At 38.2% G+C, this 20635-nt stretch overlaps 1 protein-coding gene across 2 annotated transcripts in view; it reads left to right on the forward strand.

The window, feature by feature from the left end:
- The window catches only part of PSEN1 (presenilin 1), a 78316-nt gene that overhangs the window by 23090 nt on the left and 34591 nt on the right, over positions 1-20635 (forward strand). For both annotated transcript variants that reach the window (XM_004262204.4, XM_012531560.3), the window contains exons 4-6: positions 9065-9318; positions 11655-11796; positions 20473-20540. In XM_004262204.4, the coding sequence (XP_004262252.1) occupies positions 9065-9318; positions 11655-11796; positions 20473-20540 (464 nt within the window). The remainder of the gene's footprint in view (positions 1-9064; positions 9319-11654; positions 11797-20472; positions 20541-20635) is intronic.

Genomic DNA, 20635 nt, shown 5'->3' on the forward strand with positions numbered 1-20635 from the left:
TTTCATTTATTTTGAGTAAATACCTAAGAGTAGAACATGATCCAATGTAGAAGGTATATATGTAGTTTTTTAAGATACTGTCAAACAGTTTTCCAAATTGGTTGTATAATTTTGCACCAGCAGCATATGAGAGTTCCAGTTCCTCCACATCCTCATCAGCCCTTGGTACAGTCAGTCTTTTCAGTTTCTCAGACATTCTAGTGGGTGGGTACTAATATCATTGTGGTTTTAGTTTGCATTTCTCTGAATAATTATGTTAAGTATCTCTTCCTGTACTTGTCATCCTAATATCTTTGGTGAAGTATCTGTTCAAATCTCTTACTCAATTTTTAAATTGGGTTGTTTGTTTTCTTTTTCTTTCTTGTTTTTTTGGAGGGGGTTGTTTTATTGAGTTTTGAGAGTTCTTTATATATTCCAGATACAAGTCCTCTATGATATATATGATTTGCAAACATTTTCTCCCAGTCTATGGCTTGTCTTTTTATTTTCTTAACAGTGTTTTTTAAAGCGCAGAGATAGATCAGTTCAAATATTGATAAAGTCCCTTTTATCTATTTTTCCTTTTGTGGCTCTTCCTTTTCTTTATGTCATACCTGAGAAATCTTGCTTAACTCAAGTTCTCAAAAGTTTTTTCTTACATTACTTTCTTCTGGAAACTGTAGTTTTAGGTTTTACATTTAGGTCTGTATTGTAAGTATAATTTTTTGTATATGGTATGAGGTATGGATCACAGTTCAATTTTCTCCATTTGGATATCCAGTTGTTTCAGCGTCATTTGTTGAAAAAGACTATCCTTTCTCCACTGAATTGCCTTTGCACCTTTGGGAAAAATCAGCTGTGCATATGTGTCAGGCTGTTTCTGGGCTCTCTGTTTTGTTATTTGTGCCAATATTACATTTTTTGATAACCATAACTGTATAAGAAGTCTTGTGGCATTAGTTCTCCAACTTTCATTGTTTTGGATATCCTAGGTCCTTTATTTACATATTAACTTAATAAACATTTCTACAGAAAAGCCAATTGAGGTTGCATTGAACCTTCAGATCACTCAGTAGGGGGGTGAGGGGGTGGCATTGGTAGAATTGACACGTTAACAATATTGAGTCTTTCAATCCATGAATACACAGTATAGCTCTAAGTTTATCAAAAATTTAGGTCTTTAAAAAATTTATTTTAATTGTGACAAATGACATGACATAAATTTTAAACTTTACCATCTTAACCATTTTTAAGTGTACAGTTCAGTAGTGTTAACTATATTCACATTCTGGCACAGTAGATTTCTAGAACTTTTTCAACTTGCAAAACTGATACTCTGCACCTATTGAACAACTCCCTATTTCCCCAGCCCCGCAGCCCCTAGCAACCACCGTTATACTTTTTTTGAGTTGGACTACTTTGGATACCTCATATAAGTGGAATCATGCAGTATTTGTCTTTTTGTGACTTGCTTATTTCACAGTATAATGTCCTCAAGATTCATCCATGTTTCAGCAAGTGACACGATTTCCTTCTCTTTTCTTTTTTTTTCTTTTTTTTTTTTTTTTTTTGCGGTACGTGGGCCTCTCACCGTTGTGGCCTCTCCCGTTGCGGAGCACAGGCTCCGGACGCGCAGGCTCAGCAGCCATGGCTCACGGGCCCAGCTGCTCCGCGGCATGTGGGATCTTCCCGGACCAGGGCACGAACCCGTGTCCCCTGCATCAGCAGGCGGACTCTCAACCACTGTGCCACCAGGGAAGCCCGATTTCCTTCTCTTTTAAGGCTGAATAATATTCCATTGTACATATGTATCACATTTCCTTTATCTGTCTATTGACAGACATTTGAGTTTCTTCTGTCTCCTGGCTCTTGTGAATAATGCTGCAGTGATCATGGGTGCACAAATATCTCTTTGAGATACTACTTTTAATTCTTTTGGATATGTAACTAGAAGCAGGGTTGCTGAATCATATGACAATTCTGTTTTTAATTTTTTTGAGGAACCTGCGTACTGTTTCCTATAGCGGCTGTACCATTTTACATTCCCGCCAACAGGGCTTCAATTTCTCTGCACCCTTGCTAATACTTGTTATTTTCTGTTTTTTTTGGTAGTAGCCATCCTAATGCATATAAGATATCTCATTTTAGTTTTCATTTGAATTTCTCTGATGAATAGTGATATTGAGCATCTTTTCTTATGCTTGTTGGCCGTTTGTATATATTCTTTGGAGAAATGTCTATTCAAGTCTTTTGCCATTTTAAAATCAGATTATTTGTTTCTTTGTTGTTAAATTTTAGGAATTCTTTATATGTTCTGGATATTAACCTATTATCAGGTATGTAATTTGCAAACATTTTCTTCCATTCTGTGGTTGCCTTTTTACTGTTTGTTTCTTTGATGCACAGAAGTTTTAAAGTTTGATGTAGTCCTATTTGTCTATTTTTTCTTTTGATCTTTAATTTCTCTTAGCAATATTTTATAGTTTTCAGTGTACACATATATTTGGGGTTCCTCAAGACCATGCTCAGGTTCAGTGATCAGGTAGTAGAAGGACCCACAGATCTCAGAAAAGCCGTTATACTCACTGTTACAATTTATTACAGTGAAAAGGCAAAGATTAAAGTTAGCTACAGAAAAAGGCACAAAGGGCAAGGATCCAGGAGACACCAGGCCCAAGCTTCCAGTTGTCCTCTCCCAATGGAGTCATGCGAACAGTGTTTAATTCTCCCAGGAACAGTGTGAGACAACATGCACGGAGTATTGCTCACCAGGGAAGCATACTTGAGCCTTGGTGTCCAGGAGTTTTATTGGGGGTTGGTCATGTAGACATGTCTGAACATAGTTCTGTAGCCCCTCCTAAGGTCAAGCAGATACCATGTAGCCCAAAATTCCCACCATGGATCACATTGTTAATAATGTGACCCAAGGCCTCATGTAAACAGAAACACTCTTAACAGGCAGCCTATTCCAAGGGCTTAGAGGTTATCTCCTAGGAAGCAGACCAGATCTTTCTTTGGTGTGTGCAGGGTTTGGACACCCCTGACCTGCTGAGTTAATCCTTTACAGTACCAAAGCCCTGTCACATCTTTTCATCCTTCAGGTCTCAGCTCAAATGTCACTTCCTCAGAAAGATATTCTCTGGTCACATTACTTGAAAGTAGTCCCATTCTATGTATTTATCACATCACCCAATTATAGTACTGTTCCAATCTGTAATTATCTTGTTTATTATCTGTTTTCCCCTGCTTGAAATCATTTCATGAGGGCAGTCTTGTTGACTGCTATATCCTTGTACATTCACTTTTTTAAATTAATAAGTTTTAATTAAAACAAAGTACCATAAGCCAAATAGAAAGATGACAAAGGATATGAATACTTAGTTCATTAAAAAAAATACTCAGGGCTTCCCTGGTGGCGCAGTGGTTGAGAGTCCACCTGCCGATGCAGGGGACACGGGTTCGTGCCCCGTTCCGGGAGGATCCCACATGTTGTGGAGCGGCTGGGCCCGTGAGCCGTGGCCGCTGAGCCTGTGCTCTGCAGCGGGAGAAGCCACAACAGTGAGAGGCCCGCATACCGCAAAAAAAAAAAAAAAAACCTCATCTTTTCTAATAATAAGAGATATAAAAGTTAAAATTACACTGAGATCCCATATTTTAATACCTATCAAACTGGTATAAATTCAGGCCTCTCATAGCTTACTGTGTTGACAAGGGCTTGTTGAAACAGGCACTCTCCTGCATTACTTAGACTTTAAACTGGTACAACCCATAAAGAGGGCTATTTGGCAGTATAAATCAGGATTTCAAATGTGTGTATACTTTGACCCCGTACTTTTACTTTTACTTCAGGGAATTTATCCTGCAAATATGCCCCCATACACGTGAAGTAACTTACAGGGGGCATTCATTGCAGCAGTGTTTGGAACGACAAAAAGTTGGAAACAAGTTTAATGTCCATCATTAGAGGATTGGCCTATTAAATTATGATATATTCATATACTAACTATACAGCTGGCTAAAAAAAAATTTTTTTTAGAGAATAAGGATATTCTTTACTGATGTGTAAAAAACTCTCTAAGATACATAGTTCAAAAAAGAAAGCAAAGTACAGGACAGTGCATTTATTGTGCTACCATTTGTGTGGACAAGGGGAATGAGAATATATATTTGTATTTGCTTGTATATGCATAAGGAAACTTTAAAAAGATTTGCCGAGAACAGTGACAGTGGTAACCTGGGGGATTAGGAAACTAAGTAGATAGTTAAGTGGGAGGTTTTTTACTGTATACTTCCTGGCTTTAGAACCGTATGTATGTTTTACCTGTTTAAATAAATAAATTATACTTTAAAAGACAATAATATGGTTAGTTTTTAAAACAGTAGCTGAAGTATTACTATAAAGATGAAGGGGTGTGTGTGTGTATGTGAGAGAGAGAGAGAGAGAAACAGTGCTCTAGTATCCCCGTATCAGCTCCAGGGGCAGGGCAGGGTGGGGCTCGCTAATGTTCATCATAAACCGGAACATCCAGTAGAGTACCATAAACAGGGATTTTATGATTGCCGCTTTCATGCTAGGCTCACCCAGTTACAGCTCACGTAGCCTGGTAGGACAGCTGTGGTGCCATAGCAAGAACTCAGGTTTTGAAGCAAGAGACTTGGATTTGATTCCTGCCTCTGCTGTTTTCTGGCTGTGAGATTTTGGACCAGTTGCTTTAGTGTTCATCTGCCAAAACCTCCCAATATATGAAAAGAATAAATAAGATGACGTGAGAGTGCTTTGTAAATTATATAAGTACTTTATATCAATTATATAATACTAAATTATATAAATGCTTTGTAAATACTCTATAAAGGGAGCTGTTATTACTTGCATTTTAGTTTATATTGAACATTAATCAGCCCATCAAGTTGGTCGTAATTGTATTGCTGAATATTAGTCACAAACATAACATTCTTAGCGTATGACGTAGTCACCTCCTTCTAAGAAAATAGAAGTATGAATTCCCTCAACCCTCCTGCTCCTCAGCTATCAATCACACTATACCCGTGTTTTCCAGATCCCACCTTCCTCATAACCATTTCCTTCCTACTGAACTTTAGTGACTTGTGTTCGGCAAAAATTATCTTTCTTGGTGAGTGGTATACATATTTCTATCTTTTGTGCTTTGCAGTAGTTTCCTTTCAGCTCCTCATAGGGCTTGAGTCTTCATAAATGTTTTCTCCATGAGGTCAGACTGAGGCAGAGGGCACCAGTGCCTTTGTAAGGCCAACTTTTCTCTCTCCTTCTCTTCTCCGCCATTTATCCCTTACCCTGTTTCATTAATTATCGTCTCTCTGTCTTGTATCATCACCCTTTTACTCTAATCCTAATTCTATACTTTGACCTGACAAGTATGCTTAAGTCTCTAAAATAACTTTTTCAAATTTGAATCCCTTCTGTTGTCACTTTTTTTGTTTTTGTTTTTGTTTTGCTTCAAGGAATGATTGCCTCTAATTTCTCAGTTTCCATTCAATCCCCAGTCCATTATGATTTATGAATAACCTGCTGCTTCTCTCGTTGGTCGTCATCCCACTCTGTATTTTTCCTTCCACAGCTGTTGTAGTACATTAATGACCAACATGTCCATCTATACTTTCTCCCTGAGATTTCATCCACTTGCATAGCAATGGAAACTAATGACTTCCCCCAACTCTCTTCTGAGCTTGAAATTCTTATTAACTGCCTTTGGACTTTCCCGCCTGGTTGTAGGTACTTCAGATTCACCTATCTCCCTAACTAAAATCTCTCTCCTCTCCTCTAGCCTGCTCATCTTCTTGTGTTCCCTATATCTATCAATGCCATCACCACCTTCCTAGTCCCTTATGCCTAAACCTCCAGAGTCATCCTTGAATCCTTCCTGACCATTCACATGTAATTTGCCACAAAGCCCTGTCAATTCCACTTCTGAAATATTCTTCTCATACCTCTCCTATCTTCCATCGTCACTCAGTCAAGTTTCTTGAAAATGAAACATAATCTGATGTGTCACTTCCTCAACCTTAACAATTTTTATGACTTTCTGTTTCCTACAGGACAAAGGTTGAAGTCCCTGGCATGGCAAACAAGGTTCTTTACAACCTGTTCCTAACCTTCCTTTCCTGCCATCAGCCCTGACCACCCTGTCCTCCAGCCCCCTCAGGAGTACTCACTGATTTTCTGCATAGGCCTGTGCCACTCTTCATGTTGTCTCTGCCAGGAGCCCATTCACTTTCTGCTCAAGAATTATATCTTTTATGTTGTGTTTCTTTTTTATTTTATTTTATTCTTAATTTTTTATTGACATATAGTTGATTTACAATGTTGTGTTAGTTTCAGGTGTATAGCAAAGTGATTGTTATACATATATTTTTTTTTCAGATTATTTTACATTGTGGTTTATTACAGGGTATTGAATATAGTTCCCTGTGCTATACAGTAGGACTTTGTTGTTTATCTGTTTTATTTATAGTAGTTTGTATCTACTAATCCCAAACTCCTAATTTATCCTTCCTCCACCCCCTTTCTCCTTTGGTAACCATAAGTTTGTTTTCTATGTCTGTGGGTTTGTTTCTGTTTTGTAAATACGTTCATTTGCATCATATTTTAGATTCTGCATATAAGTGAGATCATATGATACTTGTCTTTCTCTTTCTGATTTACTTCACTTTGTATGATAATCTCTAGGTCTATCCATGTTGCTGCAAATGGCATTATTTCATTCTTTTTTATGGCTGAGTAATATTCCATTGTGTGTGTGTGTGTGTGTGTGTGTGTGTGTGTGTGTGTTGCATATATGTATATGCCACATCTTCTTTATCCATTCATTTGTTGATGGACATTTAGGTTGCATCCGTATCTTGGTTAGTAAACAGTGCTGCTGTGAACATTGGGGTGCATGTAAATTTTCAAATTAGAGTTTTGTCTGGATATATGCCCAGGAGTGGGATTGCTGGATCATATGGCAACTCTATTTTTAGTTTTTCAAGGAACCTCCAGACTGTTTTCCATAGTGGCTGTACCAATTTACATTCCCACCATATGTTGCCTTTCTTGATCATACAAAATTAATCAGTCCTGTAGCACTTTGTTCACATCTCTAGTATAACATTTCTCCTATGTTATCTCATGAGCTACTTAAGGACAGCACCTAGATCTTTTTAATTTCAGTATTGCCACAGCAGAATACCTGGAATATAGAATTCCGATTACTTGTGGAATGAATAAATTGAAAGTCAAAGGAAAGAGAAAGCCCACATTGAGTGTGCAGAGCTTGCATGTTGTCTTGTGAATGGCAAATTGAGAGGGTGTTAAAAACTTGATTTCTGCAGTCTGTTACACCTAGGTTCAAACCATTTCTGTAACACTTACTAGCCTTGCCTGTAAAGTGGTGATGATGAGGTGGCTGTGAGAATTAAATGTAAAACACACCTCAGGGCTCCCCTGGTGGCCTGGTGGTTGAGACTCTGCACTCTCACAGCCAAGGGCACGGGTTCAGTCCCTGGTCGGGGAACTAAGATCCTGCAAGCCGTGCAGTGCAGCCAAAAAAAAAAAAAAAAAGGACATATCACAATCCGTAGTACCTTGTAATAATTTTAAGCTATTATTAAGCATGTTATGTATTTTTATTGAATAATAGTATTCCTCTGTAGTGATACTTGGTTAAACTCTAGTCAAAAATGAGGTACAAGAGTGGCATGTTCTCACATGAGCTTCCTCAGAGAACCCTGTCTTAACCGAGCTGATTTTATCTTATCAGCAACAGTGACTATCAGTCTACTTCCATCTCCTGTTTTATTTACTTCTCTGTTATTTTTCTCCTTTTGTCTTATTATTTTTATTTTGCTGTTGTTGTTAGTGCTCTTGGGATTCATCCTACCCTTTACAAAAAGTGAGTTTTAGATACAGTAATACCAAAAAGGAAACTGAACTTGAAGAATAGGAAAGGATAAACCCAGGATAAGGATTTATAAGTAACAAAGTGGTGGTTAGCTTAAGAGGAAAGTAGAATCTAAGGAAGTTCTACTTCCATTCCTTTATTCATCACATATTTATTGTTCTCTTCCTCTATACAGGGCAAGATGGGAATGGGGTGGGGACAGGGTGGGAGGGCATCAGAATTAAGTCGTAGTTTCTCTCTGTAAAGGTTTTTTTTTAATTGAATATTTTTTGAGATAACTGTAGATGGTAAGAAATAATACCGAGAGATCCCTCATAAATCACTTCAAGGATTTTTAAGTCTTATTAATAATGAAGGTGAGGGACTTCCCTGGTGGTGCAGTGGTTAAGAATCTGCCTGCCAATGCAGGGGACATGGGTTTGAGCCCTGGTTCGGGAAGACCCCACATGCCGCGGAGCGACTAAGCGACTAAACCCATGCACCACAGCTACTTAGCCTGCACTCCAGAGACCGCGAGTCACCGCTGCTGAGCCCGCATGCCACAACTACTGAAACCCGCGCACCTAGAGCCCGTGCTCTGCAACAAGAGATGCCACCGTCATGAGAAGCCCACACACCGCAACGAAGAGTAGCCCCCGCTCACCGCAACTAGAGAAAGCTTGCGTGCAGCAACAAAGACCCAATGCAGCCAAAAGTAAATAAATATATATATATATTAAAAAAAATAATGAAGGTGAGATAGTTCCTTGTATAACTGATATGAAACCACAGGTAGAAAGCACTTCATGATTTTGAAAAAGGTGAGTGTACTCTGCTTGCAGCTGCAGCAAGTAAAGAAGGCTTCATGCAGGTGTTGTTTTTAAGTCAAACCTCAAAGGATGAGTACAATTGTATTAGGTTGAGAATGGAAGGTGAGAATGAGGTAAGCCATGAGCCAGGTGAAAGGGAGGACCTGGGTTCCTTCAGTGGACAGTGGTAAATAATCTTGGCTTTTAAACTGCATACTTCTTGTAAATTGATTCTTTCTTGCCTCAGGTTTTTGGAACTCATGTAATAAGGGGCCTGTTGATAATCTCGGGTCTAATCATTAAATTTTCTGTTTTTGATACAGAGCACCTTGATTCTACTGGGAGTCTAATTTACTGAACAAGTCTCTCTTGTGCTTTTAGAATGACAGTAGAGAGCGGCATGAGCACGGCAGCGAGAGGCGGAGGCATGGCAATTCTGAGTCGTTATCCAATGGCCGAGCCCCCGGTAACTCACAGCAGGTGGTGGAACAAGAGGAAGAGGAAGATGAGGAGCTGACGTTGAAATATGGCGCCAAACATGTGATCATGCTCTTTGTCCCCGTGACTCTCTGTATGGTGGTGGTCGTGGCCACCATCAAATCAGTCAGCTTTTATACCCGGAAGGATGGGCAGCTGTACGTATGAGTATTGTGTATCATTATGCTCAAGGCCAGCGTACTGTCCTTCATAGCGTGTCATCACCACCTTGAGGGCCTCTGCACTGAAGGGACATGAAGGCTAGGGAGTCCATCCTCTCTGATGGCCAAAAGCAGATGATGCTTTAAGTAGAGAAAATGAAAGCTGCAGAATTATATTTTTTATGTGGTGTCCCTAGATAGGGTTGAATTTATTTGGAATTGAGCAGTTGAGTAGTGATTTTACCACCTCAGGGCCACGGGGCCCATTGTTCTTCTCCCTGGAATGTTCTTTTCCTTTTCTAACTTTGGTGGATTAATTCCTATCATCCTTCTCATCTTGGCTTAAATGTTGAATCCTAAAAGATAACTTCCCTGATCCTCCTAACAGAATTAGGTCCTTCCTGGTATCCTTTCTCATAGCAACCTGTTCTTTTTTCACTTGTTACGATATGCAAGTATTTATTTATTTTCATTATTTAATGCTTGGTTTCCTTCTGTACTATGAGGCCTGTGAGGAAACTTTATTTCCAGGGTGAGGTATGTAATAAATGCTCAGCAAAAAAAAAAAGTTGTTCAATGAAAGGATGAAGAAGCAATGCAGGCTGGCACTAAGTGTTTGTGGAACTGTCATGTAGATTTCTCTGGTGCCGTTGGTGTCGACCCTTTGTCTCCAAGAAAAATGCTTTGATTCAGATGTCACCTAGTTCTGTCTCTAGGACTTTTGTGGGGCTCAAAAAGTTTTAAATGAATTTTGAAATTGGCGAGTGTCTGGAAAACTCTGTGGGGTTCTGAAAGCCAAGCTTTTAACCTTTTGGGAGCAAGGGTAAGACAGTGAGTGAAGGACAGGGATTGGAAACAATAACCAAAAGAGGTTGGGGAATATTATCTCTGTAAGTTAGAGTTAGGTTTGGCTGCATATTAAAGAACAGGGGTTAGCAAGCTATGCCCCACAGGCCAGATCTGCCTGCCACCTCCTTTTGTAAATGAAGTTTTATTGGAACGCTGCCATGTCCATTCGTTTATATATTGTCTATGGCTGCTTTCATACTACAGTGGCAGAGTTGAGTGGTTGCAACAGAGACCATATGACACACAAAGCTTAAAATATTTACTCTCTAGTTTTTTACAGAAAGTTTGCTGAGCCCATTATAGAAAATCAAAACAGGGAATTCCCTGTGGTTAGGGAACTGCCGGGGCCCGGCTTCGATCCCTGGTTGGGGAACTAAGATCCTGCAAGCCGTGTGGTGCGGCCAAAAGAAAGAAAATCAAAACATCTGGTTTGAATGATGCACATATTTTCTCTGTCTCCCACAGAGTAGTGCAGAGGTGGTAGTTCAGATTGTGTAGTGGCTTCTCTTCATCAAGGACTGAGGCTCCTTTGTCCCTTCTTTTTTGGCTTCTACCCTCTAGGTTATTTCGGGGTCCAGTATTGGTGCTGGAGCCCCAGCCTTCATTCAGACAGCAGGAAGGAGTGGGGGAGAAAAGGACATGAGACGTGACTCTCAGCAGAACTAACTCCTCCCTTAGAAGTTCCACACAACACATCTGCCTATAACTCATTGGCCATTACTTATTCTCATGGCCACACATAACTGTAGGGGAGGCAGAAATAAAGTCTTCTACTGGGAACATTGGTACCTAGGATAAAAGTGTTTTTATGTGAATGAGAAGCAAGGGCAAGCTGGATATGTGACATTATCTCAAGACAACTTCAGTTGCAGTCACCGTACAGATGAAGGATAATTATCATCCATTTTACCTTCCTCTGACAACCACTTGTAGCCTAGGTAGTTTATGGCAGAATCTGGTACTTTTTTTTTTTTTAATGTTTTCGGAGTATAGTTGCTTTACAATGTTGTGTTGGTTTCTGCTGTACAGCAAAGTGAATCAGCTATACATATACATATATCCCCTCTTTTTCGGATTTCCTTCCCATTTAGGTCACCACAGAGCACTGAGTATAGAGTTCTCTGTGCTGTGTAGTAGGTTCTCATTGGTTATCAGAATCTGGTACTTTAACAAATCACTAATAAGCTGTGGAGAAAGAACATTTGGTGAGGTAATTATTTCGGTATAAATCATCCACTAGATGGAGCCAGTGTCTGGCTCACATAGGTCCACATCCATATTTTACCTATCTCCTTTTATTTTGAAGGACTTATTTTAGCATATAGCTATTTTTATTAGGTCAAAAACTCTTGGTTAGATTGATGAGATGGAAAAAAGTGACTTATATCAGTTGAATCAAGGAAACAAAACTGGTGTTGGAGAGCATGTAGTTTGGAATCTCCATTAACACTTACCTGGGGCTTTTGTGTTTTATTTTATTTTAGAATCTATACGCCATTCACAGAAGACACCGAGACTGTGGGGCAGAGAGCCCTGCACTCAATTCTGAATGCTGCTATCATGATCAGCGTCATTGTCATCATGACTATTCTCCTGGTGGTTCTATATAAATACAGGTGCTATAAGGTGAGCGTGAGACACAGAGCTTTGCTTTCCACCATCTTCTTTTCATGGTTGGGTTTTGTTGTCACCTTACTTGGTCTAGTAAAGAAAAAGGTCTTATATTCTAGAACTAAGTTAATTTTTAGTTTCCCCCCTCATTTGTGGAACATTTAAAAAATACAAAAAGGCATAAATGAAAAACAAATGTTTTCATATAATATCACACTCTAAATGGTTTTAACGTTTTGATTTGCTGTATACTTCGGACATTCCAGAAGGATATATCCTGAACCTTTGTGAATTCCCTCATTGACAGATAGCACTGTAGCATATAATTGTCTCCATAAAATAACTTACAACTACAAAAATTCAGATTCTCAACTTGAGTACAGAACAGCAAAGCCACCTTCAGCTGCTGTTGTTAAACTCATTGATGACTGGCCGAATTCCCGGTTCTAAATTCGTAGGTGTCCATTCCCTCTCTCTCTTCTGCAGGAACACAAATTCTTTACTTGGGAAACAAAGGCAGGGGATGTTGTGCAGGAAAGACACAGACCCAGCCCGCCCAGCCTCTGGTCCCCTACCTCACTCTCTACCTAAGTGACTTGCTTGTGAATTTCAGCTACCTGGCACGTGTTTCAGATTCATGCCTCAGAAAAAGGACAGATTATTACAGGTCATGAACCTTTAGGCTCATTCTCAAATAAAAGAAATATTAACTTTTCAAATATTGAATTCTACTCTCTTTTTACTATTTACTTCTGTATATTCTTTAACATGGTTAAAATCAAATGCATAATCAGTATGTGTCCTTTTTTAACTTTTACTTTGGCATAAGCATTTTTCCATATTATAAATTCTTAGCAAATATGTCTAATGGTTACATAATATTTGACTCAATGAGTGTATTGTAATTCACTTCCCCTAATTTGGACATTTAAGTTGTTTCCAGATTTTCGCTCTTCTAAAAAGCAATGAATGTCTTTATGCATAGAACTTTTCCGTTTTTCAAATTATTTCCTTAGGGTAAAATCCTAGACACAGAATTTCTGGAGCAAATTATCTGCATATTTTTAACTGTCTTGCTATGCAGAATTTTGTTTTCAAGATGATAGTATCAATTTGTACTTAACACTGGTAGTGAAAGAGGCTGTCTTACCCCACCTTCACCAGCGTTTAATTTTTTAAAAAAAAATATGTGCTAACCCTCATAAGCAAAGCAAAAATGTCTTAATTTGCATTTAGTTGATTATTAATAAGATGGAATACTTTTTCAGTGTTCACAAACTCTAAAATTATACAGAGTTTAACCTTGTTTGTTGAGTGGGTGGAAGTATTAACCTAAGTGATGACCATTTGCAGTCTGACATCAGAATCTAGAGATTGAAGACAAAAGATGTGTGTGATGGCGACAGGTAGTCATCAACACTCAGAGAGCCAAAGAGCAAATGATGTAAACCCATGTTGAGAAGCATACTCCTCTCCCTGCTGAAATATGCTCATGTCTCAATTACTTTATCTTTTTTTTTTCCACTATATATATTTGTTTACATATAAGTGTTTACCTGCCAGTTCCATTTCTCTGCTTTATTGGACTTTCTTTGTGACTTGTATCTGGATTATATGCTACTTTTGTTCCTCACATGTTATTGGGAGTCACCTGGGGTTTTGCATTCTTCTTTGGTGTTAAGAGACCTCTTTCTGCTTTGCTAGCAGGAACTTAGAGGGCTTCTCCTGGAGCTCATAGTCTTGCTAATGTCCACTTGGGTTGTGTTGAGTTCAGGTGGAGGAGGGTAGTACTGGAGGGAAAGAGTGGTAAACTCATCGCTGGCTTCCTGGTACTTCTGACTCCCCAGCCTACTGGCAGCTGCACGCATTCGATCCAGGTTTTGTAGTTGTATTCGGTAGGTAGAACTAGAACTTATCCTGATGTATTTTTGGTCAGTTTTGTGCATATTTTAGTTAATGCTTCATATTAGACAATCTAAAAGGTTTATACTTAGCTGGATTTCCATGTTCACCGATTCATTTTTGTGTTGTTTTCTTTTGCTTTTTAATATTCAAGTCTTAGCAAACACAGCCAATTCTATAGAAACAAGTTGTTGATTTTGACTCCTAGTATAAAAATAAAAGGAGCTTTTGAGTCAGAAATTCAGAAACTTGCCAGGACCTGTTTGGAAATAAGCCCTGAGGATTTGTGTGTCAGTGGTTGATTGTGCAATGTCTTTGAGAAGCACAAGAAGCTAAAAGACCAAACAAACCTCAAAAAGGAAGAAATGGAAAAGGCAGTTAATTATTATATATCATTTGTTATAGATGAAACTGTATAGCTTACTAAAGTCACATGATTTCTGGCCTAGATAGTTCAGTGTTTAGAGGAGATCCTTGCTGTTCTGTACTGAAGCAGGGGCTCTTTTCTTTCAGAGGCTTTAGCACAGGAAAGCTGAACTAGGGATTGTAGCAATATGAGAAAGGCCTGTTTAACCACCTGATGTTCTAGAAAAAGGGAAGGTGTTATTTAGTCATCATCAGAAGAGGCTTTAAATTTAGGTAATAATTCAGAAAATCATAACATTAGTGATTAACCTAAATAAGAAGACAGTTTACAACCATTATTACAGGCAGAGTGCTAATATTTTTACCATATGAAGAGCAGTTACAAATAATTAAAATTATGAACATCCTAATAAGAAATTTTAAAAATCCAAGCAGAGAAATTATGAAGGAAATATAGATGGCCAGGAGAGGGAGAGGAAGAGAGAGGGAGAGAGAGGTGTATGTGTGTTTTCTCACTAGCAAAAAATATATATATTAAAATAACAAATTAACATATTTAACTTACTGACTTGGTGAAGGTTAATCAGGCCTTTTTTGTGGAGTCACTAAGCCAGTATGTATCAATAGTCAGTAATTAGAAAATGTTTGTACACTTTGGTTCTGTATTTTGCTTTCATGATGTATCCCAAAGAGTTAAAAATACTGGAAAATATTTGCATACTAGATATTACTCCTAGCATAAAATATAATTGGAAAAAGAAGGAAAACCCCACAAATTCCATGCATAAGGGAAAAGTTAAATTGTGGGTTCATGCATGTAAGTAGACTATTATTTAGTTATTTAAAAATCATATTTTAAAAAAATATTTGGTGGGATGAGAATTTGTCTTTAATAAAAAATTAATTTAAAAAGCAGAATGTAGGGCTTCCCTGGTGGCGCACTGGTTGAGAGTCCGCCTGCCGATGCAGGGGACACGGCTTTGTGCCCCGGTCCGGGAAGATCCCACATGCTGCGGAGCGGCTGGGCCCGTGAGCCATGGCTACTGAGCCTGCGCATCCAGAGCCTGTGCTCCGCAACGGGAGAGACCACAACAGTGAGAGGCCCGCATACCGCAAAAAAAAAAAAAAGCAGAATGTAGAATTTTCTATTACCTGATTCTGATTTTTTTTAAATTATAATTTGCATATGCAAACAGAAAGAATTTGCAGACAGAAAACATGTCTGAAAGGAAATGTTAATGTCAACTTTGGTTCTCATTGGTCAGTGGGAATTGTTTTTTCTTTTAGTGTTTCTATATTTTCTATATGTTATAAGCATATGTTACTTTGTATTCAGAAAAATGCTGTTTTTTTAAATAAAAAACATTCCCATGTTCCCTTGCCCTTTCCCCCATAAAACAAGGTAAAAAGCATTTCTTAAGAAAATGGAGGATTTCTTGTACATAATATTTAGTCTAACCCTTAATTTGGAGCTCAGTATGGAATACCAGTGTACATCTCCCACTCTTTAAAGTTTTTCTGTTTTGTAATATTTTATATACTTTTTAGTTTTATAACTTGGATTATTTCTAAAGCTAAGACTTGTGATGGGCTGGGATGCAGGTGGGAAGATTCATTTCTGCTTATTATTTTTTTTTTGCAGATGAACTAGAGTAAGGACTCCCTTTAGAATATTTTGCTAAAGTTGAAGTACTTAGAGGGAAATGTACAGGTGTCTTTAGGTTACTTTGATATGTATTAAAATGGGCTAATGGGTGGAGAGATGGATAGATGTGTTGCAAAGCAAGTACAGCAAAATGTGAATGGTAGAATTTTGGTGGTATCTGGGCAGTGGTTCACTGTGTGTTTGAAAAGTTTTAGAATAAAATGTTAGGGGAGGGGCTTCCCTGGTGGCACAGTGGTTAAGAATCCACCTGCCAATGCAGGGGACACGGGTTCGAGCCCTGGTCTGGGAAGATCCCACATGCCGCAGAGCAACTAAGCCCGTGCACCACAACTACTGAGCCTGTGCTCTAGAGCCCACAAGCCACAACTACTGAAGCCCGTGTGCCACAACTACTGAAACCTGCATGCCTAGAACCTGTACTCTGCAACAAGAGAAGCCACCACAGTGAGAAGCCTGCGCCTCGCAACAAAGAGTAGACCCCGCTCACTGCAACTAGAGAAAGCCCGCGTGCAGCAGCGAAGACCCAATGCAGCCAAAAATTAAATAAATGAATAAATAAATAAAATTTTTAAAAAATGTTAGGGGAGGTTTTTATGGAGGAACACCAGATATTAAATTTGTTGTATTCGGATAGTCAATTTAGAATATTTAAATGTCAAAGGAATACCAGCTTTAGTGATATAAAGCCACTCTTTTGACCTTTTCCCAAATTGTAACATTTTATAAAATTGTTTTAAAGAGGGGCTTCCCTGGTGGCGCAGTGGTTGAGAATCTGCCTGCTAATGCTGGGGACATGGGTTCGAGCCCTGGTCTGGGAAGATCCCACATGCCACGGAGCAGCTAGGCCCGTGAGCCACAACTACTGAGCCTGCGCGTCTGGAGCTTGTGCTCTGTAACAAGAGAGGCCGCGTTAGTCAGAGGCCCGCGCACCGCGATGAAGACTGGCCCCCACTTGCCACAACTAGAGAAAGCCCTTGCACAGAAACGAAGACCCAACACAGCCAAAAATAAATAAATAAATAAATTTAAAAAAAAAAAATTGTTTTAAAGAAAGAATTTTTAAGAAATCTTTTCTTCAAAAGAATTAACAATCACAGATCACCTTGAGTGATCAAAATGGAACCACAAGACAAAATTAACATAGATTCTAATGTTAACATTAGTAACAACTAGATTTTGATAGCTTAGAGTGAGATAATTGGAACAACTGGATCTGGGAGGCGTGTGGGGGAGATTTTTTTAAAAAAGAAGACAAAATAATATTCTTGATTTGGAGCTTTTCTTTTCTCCTTTTTCTTTAAGGTTTGATTTGGTCTTTTCTGATTAAGAGATATGTTTGGGAAAGTTGTTGATTAAGTAACTCCTGTCATTAAACAGTAAAGTTCATTGAAAGCATAAAGCATATGGGTGTATCTACCTCAAAATAATTTCACTTTTGGTTAAAAATTACCTGACAATTTATCATGCTTCTCCATTCTATTTTTTAAAACCCCAGACTCTTTGGCTTGTATAGTATTTTCCCCAATATACTCATTACATAAAATTACCATAATTTTTTTTATCTTGTGTAATAGATTATAAAAATCAAGTTGTGGGGACTTCCCTGGCGGTCTAGTGGTTAAGACTCCACGCTTCCACTGCAGTGGGCACGGGTTCGATCCCTCGTCGGGGAACTCAGATCCCGCATGCCACATGGCGTGGCCAAAGAAATTAATTATTTAATTAATTAAAAATCAGGTTCTGTTTCTATCTCTCATATTAATAAGCTGTACATGAGTAATAATGACTAATATTTATATAGTTCTATATGAATTCTGCATAATATTAATGGACTGACATATAAGTATTAACTTATTAATGAACCAAGTTAAATAAACATAGCATAGCAATACTTATTGAAACCTCAGATTCAATAATACTTATTGAAACCTCAGAATATTCTTTTATCAAATGGTTATGTAATTTAGACGACCTGTTTTCTCTGTACAGTTAAAATATGTGTACATAGGTCACTTAACTGAATATCTGATTTTCAATTTTATTGAATTTGATTTATCAATTATTTTATCAATTTATTATCAATTATTTATCAATTAATTTATTTATATAAGAAATACATCAGAATTCCTCCATTGAAAATATTGCTGCTTTAAAGTTTAAATGTTAACTGTTGACTCTGTTGATAATTTTTTTTAATCGAAGTATAGTTAATTTACAGTATTATATTAGTTTCAGGTATACAGCATAGTGATTCGTTATTTTTACAGATTATACTCCATTAAAAGTTATTACAGGGCTTCCCTGGTGGCACAGTGGTTGAGAGTCTGCCTGCCGATGCAGGGGACACGGGTTTGTGCCCTGGTCCAGGAAGATCCCACATGCGGCGGAGCGGCTGGGCCCGTGAGCCATGGCTGCTGAGCCTGCACGTCCGGAGCCTGTGCTCTGCAACTGGAGAGGCCACAACAGTGAGAAGCCCGCATACAGAAAAAAAAAAAAAAAAAGTTATTACAAGATAATGGCTATAATTCCATGTGCTATAAAATACATTCTTGTTGCTTATCTATTTTATACATAGTGGTTTGTACCTCCTAATCCCATACCCCTTATTTGTTTCTGTTTTTGTTTTTTTATTTTTATTGGAGTATAGTTGATTTACAATGTTGTGTTGGTTTCAGGAGTTCAGCAAAGTGAATCAGTTATATGTCTATATATATCCACTCTTTTTTTTTTCCAGATTCTTTCCCATATGGGCCATTACAGAGTATTAAGTAGAGTCCCCTGTGCTATACAGCAGGTTCTTATTAGTTATCTATCTTATATATAGTAGTGTGTATATGTCCATTCCACTCTCCCAGTTTATCCCTCCCCACCCTTATCCCCTGGTAACCATAAGTTTGTTTTCTACATCTATGAGTCTACTTCTGTTTTGTAAATAAGCTCATTTGTACTCTTATTTTTAGATTCCACATATAAGCAATATCATATGATATTTGTCTTTCTGTGTCTGACTTCACTCAGTATGACAATCTCTAGGTCCATCCATGTTGCTGCAAGTGGCATTATTTTGTTCTTTTTTATGGCTGAGTAATATTCCATTGTATGTATGTACCACATCTTCTTTATCCCTTCGTCTGTTGCTGGACATTTAGGTTGCTTCCATGTCCTGGCTATTGTAAATAGTGCTGCAGTGAACATTGGCATACCTCTAATTTGTACCCCTCACTTCCCATTCCCCTTTGGTAACCACTAGTCTGTTTTCTATATCTGTGCATCTGTTTCTGTTTTACATGTACATTTATTTGTATTACTTTTTAGATTCCACATATAAGTGGTATCATACAGTATTTGTCTTTCTCTGTCTGACTTATTTCACTAAGCCTAATACTCTCTAGGTCCATCCACATTGCTGCAAATGGAAGAATTTTATTCTTTTATAAGGCTGAATAATATTCCTGTGTGTGTGTGTGTGTGTATATGTGTATGTTTGTGTGTGTGTACACATCTTATTTATCCGTTCTTCTGTTGATGGACATTTGAGTTGCTTCCATATCTTGCCTGTTGTAAATAGTGCTGCTATGAACATAGGGGTGCATGTATCTTTTCAAATTAGTGTTTTTGTTTTTCTTGGATACATACCCAGGAGTGGAATTGCTGGAATATATGGTAGTTTTATTTTTAGTTTTTTGAGGAACCTCCATACTGGTTTCCACAGTGACTGCACAGATATACATTCCCACCAACAGGGTACAAAAGTTGCCTTTTCTCCACATCCTCACCAATACTTGTTATTTGTGGTCATTTTGATGATAGCTATTCTGACAAGTATGAGGTGGTAACTCGTTTTGATTTGCATTTCTCTAATAATTAACAATATTGAGCATCTTTTCATGTGCCTGTTATCCATGTGTATGTATTCTTTGGAAAAATGTCTCTTTAGGCCTTCTGCCCATTTTTTGATTGGGTTGTTTGTTTTTTGACATTGAGTTTTTTGGTTTGTTCATATATTTTGGATATTAACCCCTTGTCAGTCATATCATTTGCAAATATTTTCTCCCATTCCGTAGGTTGTCTTTGTCTTTGTTTTGTTTTTTTTTAACACAATAACCCTTAAAATTTTATTTATTTATTTATTTATTTATTTTGGCTGCGTTGGGTCTTCATTACTGCTTGCGGGCTTTCTCTAGTTGTGGCGAGCGGGGGCTATTCTTCATAGCTGTGCGCTGGCATCTTATTGTGGTGGCTTCTCTTGTTGCAGACCATGAGTTCAAGGTGCACGGGCTTTGGTAGTTGTGGCACGCAGGCTCAGTAGTTGTGACTCACGGGCCCTAGAGCGCAGGCTCAGTAGTTGTGGTGCAGGGGCTTAGTTGCTCCACGGCATGTGGGATCTTCCCGGACCAGGGCTCGAACCTGTGTCCCCTGCATTGGTAGGCGGATTCTTAACCACTGCGCCACCAGGGAAGTCCCATAGGTTGTCTTCAATAATTTGGGTTTTTTAATGTATTCTTTTCTTTTTAAAATTTTACCTATTTCTAAAGGAACAAAGGTCTACATGTATTTTGGTGAAATTTCTATTTATATTATGAGTAGTTCAGCACCAAAGAGTTCTGTTATAGGTATTCACTGATCCCAAAGCTGCTTGTGTTTTGCCCTTTGAAAATAATAACACATACAGAAGTAGTATACAATTTTTGAAATAAGAAATTTGGATTTTTTTTAGGGTTATGGGATCTGTTAATTATACTGAAACTCTTTTCTAGGTCATCCATGCCTGGCTTATTATTTCATCCCTATTGTTGCTGTTCTTTTTCTCATTCATTTACTTGGGGTAAGTAGTGAAATATTTGGTCTGTTTTTCAGAAATTAACTTTATTTGGGCTCTATAACTTGTCACTTAAAGAAATGTACTTTGTTGATGAATTA

Source organism: Orcinus orca, chromosome 2 (assembly GCF_937001465.1).
Source record: "Orcinus orca chromosome 2, mOrcOrc1.1, whole genome shotgun sequence".
In the NCBI taxonomy this organism is placed as follows: domain Eukaryota; kingdom Metazoa; phylum Chordata; class Mammalia; order Artiodactyla; family Delphinidae; genus Orcinus; species Orcinus orca.